Below are 10,397 nucleotides of genomic sequence, written 5' to 3'. Positions count from 1 at the left end.
CAGCAGCCAGTTTTTCGTTTTGGTGGTGAGGATATCATCACCTCAAGGCGCTAGTAACGCAAGTAAGTTGATTCCCTTCAGTGATCTCTACAACAAGCATGGCATTTTAACTTTTTTTTTTTTTTAATACTAAATACAAATGCTTCCACTGGGTCTGTGTTAGGGAGGTCTTCAGCCTAGACTATTTTGAGCCTTAAAAAAAGTGTCAGTCCATTCGTGAGATAGATTTTGTTGACCTTCAGTTAGGTGACCTAGTTAAAAATGTAGGATTTACTTAGAAGGAGCACGAATGTGTGAAGAGACCATTTTTCCGTTTTCTCTAGCTTTTTGAGTAATCCAGCTGCACCTTCCAATACGACTTACAAAGTCACTAGCCCTATGTTCGGCACCCCTTTGTAGTTACAATAACAACTTTGAGCGTGGTAGCTCTCATGAGTGAGATGCAAAAACAGAAAATTCAGTTCTTATCTTTTTCAACCTTTAAATTAGATAGCATTGAGAGTAATCGACGTGCTTAGCTTTCATAGAGTATCCCTTTTTAATAGGGGTACTGATCAATTGATTGTTTTCCATGAATAATTGAAATTCCGTTCTTTTAAAACGGAAATATGGAGAAATTGAGCCAATTCTTCGTTTGACCAATACACTATAAGCTTCACAATTTAATTTTTGAAAAGATGATGAATTTTTTACAAAATAATACGATGCTTACTCACGATCTTACTAAAAGAAAAGCACGGAAGGCAGAAAGATGAACATTTAGCTACGAGTCCAAAAGCTGCTAGGGGGCGGCTTCCTAAAGCTAATGACTGTTAGGGTCAAAAATCGTCCTTGACCCAAATAGGGAAATGGGCCCGACACTGAAGAAGAAGCTAGACCCAATCCCGATATGATCCAACGGATTAGGCCTTTCGGTACAAGATACAGCCGGCCCAAACCACGGGCGCGAGCCTCTTAATACCAGTCCATTTCCCAGTCCATGGGGAATACCAGAGCCACAGCCCCCCTCAGAACACTTCCCTACTCCTAATCAATCCCTATAAGATCGCCTTCCTATTTCTGATCGCTTTCTATTCGGAGTCAATCTCCTATTAGAATCACTTCCTATCGACACAGGTAAAGGCTTACCACGGCCCTAATTTCCTAGGGTTTGCATCAGAGTACACTAGGACTCTACTTCTACCAGGATTGGGAGACTAGACAATCACTATATAAGCAGAGGCCAGCCTTCTCAAAAAGGACATTGACATTACACCTTCACACCCGAAGCTCTTACTTGAGAGCTTCGCTTCACCACCGTAGTCACAGTCCCCGACTAGACTTCCTGTAATCTCTCACTCCCTAGCCCTCACTATATTAGCCTTTCAACCTTGCTAACTTGAGCGTCGGAGTGCCTATGGCAAACACCACCCGGTGTTTCCCGTTCGCTTCACGTGTGTTTCTCTACGTGTGCAGGTACAGCAGATTGCTAGTGGCCTCAACCTCACGGGATCAGACCCCCCCTCTGTACATGTAGATTTTTACGTCTACAGTTTGGCACCCACTGTGGGGCCTCTAGCAATCATTGGACTTGATGAAACTTGCTACGTGGAGGAACATTCCATGGCTGACAACCCCGACAACGTTAACTCCGGCCTCGAGGCCAGACTGGAGGCTTTGATCGCTCTCATGCAACAAAACTTGGACAAGGTGGCCGCGTTGGAAGCCGAAAACACCTCCATCAGGGTCGAGAACCAGTCGCTAAAGGAGAAAGTAAGTCGATTCTATGATCTCGAGTTTCTGCCCGACCAAGCACCCCCCAATCGGTTCCGCACCACTATCCCATCCATGCAACCTCTTTCCACACCAGAGCATTGGCCCTCAGATTCCTTTAAAGGGCCGCGCCAGTTAAACGCAATGGCGCTTGACTACTCCATTCTGACTAACGGAGATAAAGATATGCCAACAGCACACTATCCAGTCGACCCATCCCAGCCTCATGATCAAAACGATCCAGCAACAGAGAGCCCGCATCTGCAGGATCAACCCATCCCCACCATCCCATTTCACTTCCAGTCAACCCAAACACAAACACCATCTGGCTCGGCTCACCCTCGCAGGTTGAACGGCCAAACCAAACCAACTCCAGCATTCGAGCCCATCCATCTTGACGGACCGAACGATTACCAGACGACTCCCCTGACCATTCATGTAGGGAAGAATAATAGAAAAGTGACAATGGGAGTCATCCAACCAGAAGGGATGAACGAAGACCCATGCTACCAAGGAGCGCACGAATGATTCATCAGACTACCCCCCGAGGGATGACCCAACGAAATGTACCAAACCCGGTAAGACGGGATGACCCGATAGTATTCCCTTCCCTTATGGAACAATTACTGGCCAAGAGACTGGCCGACGTTGAGGCAGTAGTGAGACGCATTCCAGGAATGCCAATCCCAACCAAGAAGAGCAGACCAAATTGTTACGCCGATTCACCGTTTGTGGATGAGATCGCCCTAGCTGACATGCCCCAGAAATTCATCATCCCCAACATGAAACCATATGACGGTACCACCGACTTGGATGACCACATAGCCTCGTACAAGCAGTGAATGTTCACTGTCTCCATACCCCGACCGATTAGAGAGGCCTGCATGTGCAAAAGTTTCGGTTCTAGTTTGTCCAGCCTGGCGCTCCAAGGGTACACGAACCTCCCGAACAGATCCATCGATTCATTTGCTCAGCTTACCGACACCTTTGTGGAACAGTTCGCCAGCAGCAAGAAGCTAGAGAAGTTGTCGGCCGACTTGTACCGAATATACCAATGAAGGGGAGAGCCATTAAGAGAGTATGTTAGCAGATTCAACAAAGAGAAGATCTCTATTCCCTCATGTAACCTCGAGACTGCTGTGGCCGCTTTCAGAAAAGGCCTCCTCCCGGATGGAGAAATGTACAAAGAACTCACAAAGCTGGGCTGCACCACAATGGAAGATGCTCTGGCCCAAGCCGTTATCCAGATAAGATGGGAGGAAGATGAGATGAACCGAGCTGCTCACTCCAGATATGAACCAAGGTGGAGCGACAGGAAGCCAGAGCCTAGATCGGTAGAAAACCGCTACCAACCTCCAGCATGCAATATGGGTAGAACCAGAAAACCTTATGATCGCCAACCTGCGAGAAATGATAACAGGCATTTCGGATCGAGCCAGCACAAAATACCAAAGTACAACCTCAACGTTGAACCAACCCAGGTCGTAGAGATAATGAAAGGAATGGGGTCCGCCATCAAGTGGCCTGGTAAGCTCAATCCCGAGGCAAGGAGAGACATAACCAAGTGGTGCGAGTTCCAAAACGATCAGGGGCACAACACCGCAGACTGTATCGCCTTGCGGCTTGAGGTTGTCGCACTTCTGAAGAGGGGACATCTCCGTGATCTACTCACTGACAAGGGGAAGAACACCATTAGCCAGAAGGGCTCCAAAGAACCGTCGCCCCCTCCGCGAGAACCCACACCAAAGGGTTTCTGCTCACTCATCTCCGGAGGATCAGAAATCAGCGGGGTAAGTTACTCATCGGCCAAGCGGTATGCTAGAACCAACAACCACCATGAAGTCCAGTCCATCCATCTGGTCTCGAGGTCATACTCTCATCAAGTAATTCAGTTCGAAGATGACGAACCGGTCACCCTGGCCGCTCCTCACCACGATGCTTTAGTCCTCTCCCTGCAAATAGCCAACATACTAGTGAAAAGGGTGTTCGTAGATAGAGGTTCGTCAGCAAATATCCTATTCCTCGAAGCAGTAAAAGCAATGGGGCTGGAAGAAGCAAATATCAACAGACGACCGACACTGCTGGTTGGATTCAGCTCGGAGTAGAAATACACTATTGGGGAGATCATCCTTCCTATCTATGCCGACGGAGTAAATAAATAGACCGTCTTCCTGGTGATCGACTGCCCATCCCCCTACAACGCCATCTTGGGGCGGCCCTAGATCCACGACATGCGGGCAGTCCCATCTACTTTTCTCCAGACGATCAGGTTTCCAACCAAGTGGGGGGTACGAGAGATCAAGGGCGACCCCAAAGCTTCCAGAGACTACTACAAGAACGCCTTCAAGAGCAAGGGTAACTCCTCATAGCAATTACAGTCTCATCTAACCCCTCCAACCGAGCCAGATCAGCCCTCAATAGAGGAGTTGGATAAAGTATAGATACACCTGGATGACCCTGAGAGAAAGACCCACATAGGTTCCTACCTCGAGCCTGAGACAAGAGAGAAACTGATAGAGTTCCTTAGACAAAACCAAGACTGCTTCGCTTGGTCCCACGCCGACATGACCGGAATCAGTCCGGAAGCAATGGTCCATCAGCTAAAGGTAAATCCGGGTCACCCACCAGTAAAGCAGAGGAGAAGGAAGTTTGCACCAGAACGGAACCGAATCGTCAACGAAGAGATTGACACACTCTTAAGCAATGGCATGATCAGAGAAGTCCACTACCCCGACTGGCTGGCGAACGTCATGGTAGTAAAGAAAAAGAATGGGAAATGGAGAGTCTGCATCGACTTCACTGACTTGAACAAGGCCTACCCCACAGACTCTTTCTCGCTCCCACACATCGACATGATGGTAGATGCGACTGCAGGCCATGAGCTCCTTAGCTTCATGGACGCCTTCTCTGGATATAACCAGATCCTGATGCACCCGGACGACCAGGAAAAGATAGCCTTCATCACAGAAAGAGGGACCTACTGCTACAAAGTAATGCCATTCGGACTCAAGAACGCTGGGGCCACCTACCAACGACTGGTCAACAAGATATTCTCCGACTACTTAGGAGAGACTATGGAAGTTTACATCGACGACATGCTCGTCAAGTCCCTGATTGCCGAACAACACCTCGACCACCTCAGCCAGACGTTCGTCATTCTACGAAAATACAACATGAAGCTGAACCCAACCAAATGCTCATTCGGCGTCTCATCAGGTAAATTCTTAGGCTATATGGTCACTCAGAAGCCAACCCCGACCAGATCAGAGCGATCCTCGGCATATCATCCCCGATGTGCATCAGAGACGTCCAACGCCTTGCGGGACGAGTGGTCGCCCTGAGCCGTTTCACATCTAGGTCAGTTGATAAGTGCCACCTGTTCTTCCATGCCTGCAAAAAATCCAACAAGTTCGATTGGACCCCCTCGTGCGAAGAAGCCCTACAACAGCTGAAGAGGTATTTGACCACCCCCCCGCTTCTTTCCAAACCTATGGACGGGAAGAAGCTCTACACTTACCTAGCAGTCTCAGAGACAGCCATATCAGCGGTGCTAGTTCGGGAAGAAGAAACAAAGCAGTCACCGGTCTACTACATTAGCAAGTCGCTCCTCGACGCAGAAGCTCGATACAGCCAATTGGAAAAGCTTGCCCTCGCCCTCATCCATGCATCCAGGAAGCTCAGACCGTATTTCCAATGCCACCCTATAGTTGTGATCACCTCTTTCCCACTTAAGAAAATATTGCACAAACCAGAACTATCAGGCCGACTCATGCAATGGGCGATAGAGCTCAGCGAGTTCGACGTATCCTACCAACCACGCACCGCTGTCAAGTCCCAGGTGCTAGCGGACTTCATTGCTGACTTCACCCTAAGCACCACCACCCAAGCAGAAAGGGAACTACTATGCATGAATGGTGCACCACCCTCGAAGTGGACTCTCCTAGTGGACGGATCGAGTAATGTGAATGGGAGCGGACTTGGGATAGTAGTGATCGCACCAGAGGGAGACATAGTCCAGCGAGTAGTCCGGTGTGGGTTCAAGTGCACGAATAACGAAGCCAAATATGAGGCCCTCCTAACCGGACTTTCCTTGGCCAGAGAAATGGGAGGAAAAACGCTGGAAGTGAAGTCCGATTCCCAACTCGTGGTCAACCAACTACAAGGCACGTATCAAGCACGCGACTCGAAGATGGCATCCTACTTGAGCATGGTCAAAGAGCTGCAGGCCCAATTCGAAGAGTTCTCAATCATACAAATCCCCAGAGTTGAGAACTACCATGCCGACGCCTTTGCCAACCTTGGCTCGGCACTCCCATCTTCTTCCCAGTCGTCCATCCCCCTCTTATTCATGCAGTGGTCGACCAACTGGAAGGAATCGCCACCGAACAAGTCTCCTGTAGAAGCCATGGGCGTTCAACAAGCCGATTACTGGATGACCCCGATAATAAGATACCTGGCAGACGATGAGCTCTCGGCTGGCAAGAACGAAGCATGCCGAATGAAAGCAAGAGCCGCCAGATTCACCCTACATGAGGGCCAACTCCTCAGAAAGTCATTTTCGGGCCCCTATCTCAAATGCATAAGCCCAGAAGAGGCCCAAAATGTTATAGCCGAACTCCATGAAGGCGAATGCGGCAACCATGTAGGGGGCCGTAGTCTTGCTCACCGGGTGATCACCGCTGGATACTACTGGCCGACCATACGCACCGATTCGACCGCTTACGCGAAGAAGTGGGACAGTTGTCAAAGGTTTGCCCATATCTCACACCTCCCACTAGAACGACTCCATTCCATTCTCACACCTTGACCATTCATGAAGTGGGGAATGGACATCGTGGAAAAGCTACCTACTGCATCGGGGCAACGAGTCTTCATGTTGGTGGTGACAGACTACTTCACCAAGTGGATCGAAGCCGAAGCCTTTGCACAAGTCAGAGATCGAGAGGTAAAAGCCTTCATCTGAAAGAATGTAATTTGTCAGTTCGGAATACCGAAGGAGATTGTCACCGATAATGGATCCAAGTTCATTAGTTCAGGCTTCAGGGATTTCTGTGACATGTGGGGAATAAAGTTGAGCTTCTCAACACCTCGCAACCCCCAGTCTAACGGCCAGGCCGAGTCATCAAACAAGACCATCATACAGACATTGAAGAAGCGATTGCAGAAAGCTAAGGGCGCATGGGCAGACGAGCTACCCGGAGTCCTCTGGTCATACCGAACCATGGCTCGATCATCAACGGGTGAAACCCCCTTTTCCCTGACATACAGTTCTGAAGCAGTCATTCCAGCTGAAGTATCAGTTCTGTCCACCAGGCTCTAATGGGCGGACGAGAAATCAAACAGTCAAAACCTTTGCCAGAACCTAGACACTGTGGACGAGCTATGGGAACAGGGGAGCATCCGCAACGCAGTCTACCAGCAACAGGCCGCCCGACATTATAACCGCAACGTGAGGATCTGCACTTTCAAGATAGGCGACTGGGTCCTTCGTAGGGTCTTCCAAAACACCAAGGAAACTAACTCTGGCAAACTCGGCCCCACCTGGGAAGACCCCCACAAGATAATCAAAGAAGCAGGGAAAGACGCCTACAAACTCCAAACCCCCAAGGGCAAAGACATCAACAACAGTTGGAATGCCGTTCACCTCAAACGCTACTACTCTTAGGTGAACCCTGTCTTTTTTGAGGATTTGTTTTTCCTTTCTTTTCATTGTTAAAAAAAAAAAAAAGGATGAGTGGGCCTATCCACCTCCTCTTAGACAATCGGCCTCATGGCCAGATATTTAATGAAGTATTATTCAGAAGTTCTCATCTTCAAATCGACCCCGATCGACGAATTGCTTACACCCTCAAATCGGCCCTACCCGATGAACGTACGGACACCTTCAAATCGGCCCTGCCCGATGAACGTACGGACACTTTCAAATTGGCCCTGCCCGATGAACTTACGAACACCTTCAAATCGGCCCTGCCCAATAAACGTACGGACACCTTCAAATCGGCCTTGCCCAATAAACGTACGGACACCTTCAAATCGGCCCTGCCTGATAAAACATACGAACACCTTCAATCGGCCCTGCCCGATAAAACGTGCGGACACCTTCAATCGGCCCTGCCTGATAAAACGTACGGACACCTTCAAGTTGACCCGGTCAATGAATTACTCACACCCTCGAATCGACCCCGCTCGACTCACGATGACACCTTCAGATCGGCCCTGCCCGATCCAAGACTTGGCACCTTGGGACCGGCCCCATCCGACCCAAAAACTGAACTGAAGATGCAACGTCATTCATCCAGGGGACTACACACTCGGTCGGCCAGACCGAATGAATGATTCTTACACCATTGACAAACAAAACCATCCCAGCCCAACATAAGGCCTACATGCCTTAGCCATTGGGCCACGCTGAGGTAACATGCACAAACATAACACACCTACAAGAAGAGAAATAAAAGAACAGTTCATTCATCAAAGGGGACAACACTAGAAACCAGAACAGTCAAAAGTGGTATATATGGCATCAAGCGCCTTAGTTCAGAATACAAAAAAGGGCACAGACGCTAGACAAAAGGACATCGTAGGCCCCAAAATACAAAAACAAAAGAGAGCGCTAAGCATCCTCAACACGAGCCTCATCCTCCATCACAAAATCAGTCGCCATGCCCGCACCACTAGTGCTCATCCCCACAGCCCGGTCGCTCACGTCCCCAACACTCGGCTGACTAAGGTCAGGCGCCTGCTCCTCGTCTTGTCCCCTCGGATGACAAGTTCCTTCTTCCAACAACTCCTGCATGAGCAGAATGTCTTCATCCGGATCCCAATGAGAGGTCCGCCCTTCCTTGAACTCCAGTATGAGCTCGCCTCGGGCCTTAATGATGGCGTCATCAGCAATGGAGATGCACTGCTCCCTGAGGGACTCGACCTTTGCGGCCCTCTCGGCTAACTCACGCCGTAACCTCTCGACCTCGGCCTCACTATCCCTGAGGCACTGCTAACTCTCCTGTTTAGCCTTCCGGGATGCTGCCTCCCTCTGCCGTAAACCAGCGTTGGCCTTAGATACATTCTGTATCCGTTTCTCCTGCGCCACGACAGACTTCCTTAGATGGAGACTGCTAGTGAGTACCTGCACAACAAAACTCAGCAATGAGAACAAAGTCAAAAACAGGAAAAATGAACAAATACTGCCATACCTGAACGGCGCGGGATACACCCCAATCGGCGGCAGCAACTGCACCCATCTGGTTCAGGCATGCCTCATCCGCCGGGAACAAGAAACAGTCGGCCAGCCTACTCATAGATGTCGTGTTGGAATAAGTCAACGTAGTAGCTGGAATCGTGATAGTAATAGTCCCGGCCTCCTCATCCATAACGGCAGTCTGGGACGACCCGGCTCCCGCTGAAGGCTGCTGGCTCGGCGACTGCCGACTGGGCGGCGTTGCCAATACGTCCTCAACCCTCGCATCCGCCCTAGCCAACGACTCCCTCTTCCTCTTCTCTCGACGCCTGGTGATGGACTCGCTCGCACTTGGGACACTCAACTTCTTCATAAGTGACTCTGCAAGTGCAAACTCTCCAACGGTTAGTGGGTTCAGCCCGGACTTACCAAAAATCAACTGATTGCAGTATCGACTTAGGAGAACGTCCCAAGTCTGCTTTAGCGAGGGGAAGGGAGTACCTTTCTGTATCGCCTCTACTCCAGCCCAAAGAATGCTGGTCCTCAAGTTGGACTCCGCTAGCACTACCCGCCAATCCCTCTGTTCCGATGGGATGGCCAACACTCTCTGAGTCGCTACATCCAAGCCATCTCCGCTCTGCCCAGCACGATTGAAATCAAGCTCTACAAACAAAAAACACAATCAAGATTTAGTAATCAAAAGTACGAAAGAAACGACTAAGTTCTCACCAGTGGCTCGCCAGCCGATCGAGATCTCGTCTGGGCCCCTCTCTCTGAAAACGGCCTGACCCCTTAAGAAGAAGTAGTGGTCTTTCCAGTTCTTATCACTGGACCGCAGGTCGGGTACCAGGTGAGACCGGTCGTGCCTCAAGTTCAGCAAATATCGACCCTTCTCCTTATCGTTCTCCTTCAGGAAGTACGAGTACAGCAGCTCGTGCAACCCAAACACAACTTGGTGCCGAACACACAGATCCTCCAAGGCCATCAGCAATCTCCAAGCGTTCAGCATAAGTTGGGAAGGGGCAATCATGAAGTGGTTCAGCACCTCCCAGACGAGGCGAGGCACAGGCAACCTCAACCCGTCATGGAACCATTTCTCATAAACACAGACCCAGCCCTCAGCTTCCCAATCAACCCGCTCATACGACTGCGGGGTCCGGATCTTGACCGAACCAGGGATATGATACAATGTACGGATGCGCCACACGTCACTATCCTTCAGCATGGGCGGATAATCCCTGGTAAGAATCCCACTGCCCTGTTGGCTCGGCTCTTCCTCGGAGCCACTACCGGATGAAGATGGACTGCCGGCCCCTCCGGAGTCTTCCCCACTCCTACCATGCCTGCCTGAGCCACTTAGCCCAGTCTGACTCGCTCCCGAAGCGGCTATACTGACTCCAGTCGGTACGCCCACGGGGACACCCCCTTCAGGCATCATCACTATAGTAAGGGCATGCTCATACTCATC

At 50.1% G+C, this 10,397-nt stretch overlaps 2 protein-coding genes across 2 annotated transcripts; both read left to right on the top strand.

The window, feature by feature from the left end:
- The first annotated feature begins 2,966 nt into the window (after nt 1–2,966).
- LOC116139652 lies at nt 2,967–3,857 on the top strand. The gene is made up of 2 exons (XM_031425326.1): nt 2,967–3,296; nt 3,342–3,857. The coding sequence occupies exons 1-2, from the start codon at nt 2,967–2,969 to the stop codon at nt 3,855–3,857; spliced, it is 846 nt and encodes a 281-aa protein (XP_031281186.1).
- A 1,187-nt stretch (nt 3,858–5,044) lies between these two features.
- LOC116139651 lies at nt 5,045–6,559 on the top strand. Its single transcript, XM_031425325.1, has one exon. It carries the CDS (start codon nt 5,045–5,047, stop codon nt 6,557–6,559), a length of 1,515 nt encoding a protein of 504 aa, XP_031281185.1.
- Nucleotides 6,560–10,397: the final 3,838 nt, after the last annotated feature.

Source organism: Pistacia vera, unplaced genomic scaffold, assembly GCF_008641045.1.
Source record: "Pistacia vera cultivar Batoury unplaced genomic scaffold, PisVer_v2 Contig357, whole genome shotgun sequence".
Classification (NCBI taxonomy): domain Eukaryota; kingdom Viridiplantae; phylum Streptophyta; class Magnoliopsida; order Sapindales; family Anacardiaceae; genus Pistacia; species Pistacia vera.
Note: the sequence above shows the minus strand (reverse complement) of the source record. Positions and strands in the feature narration are given on the sequence as shown.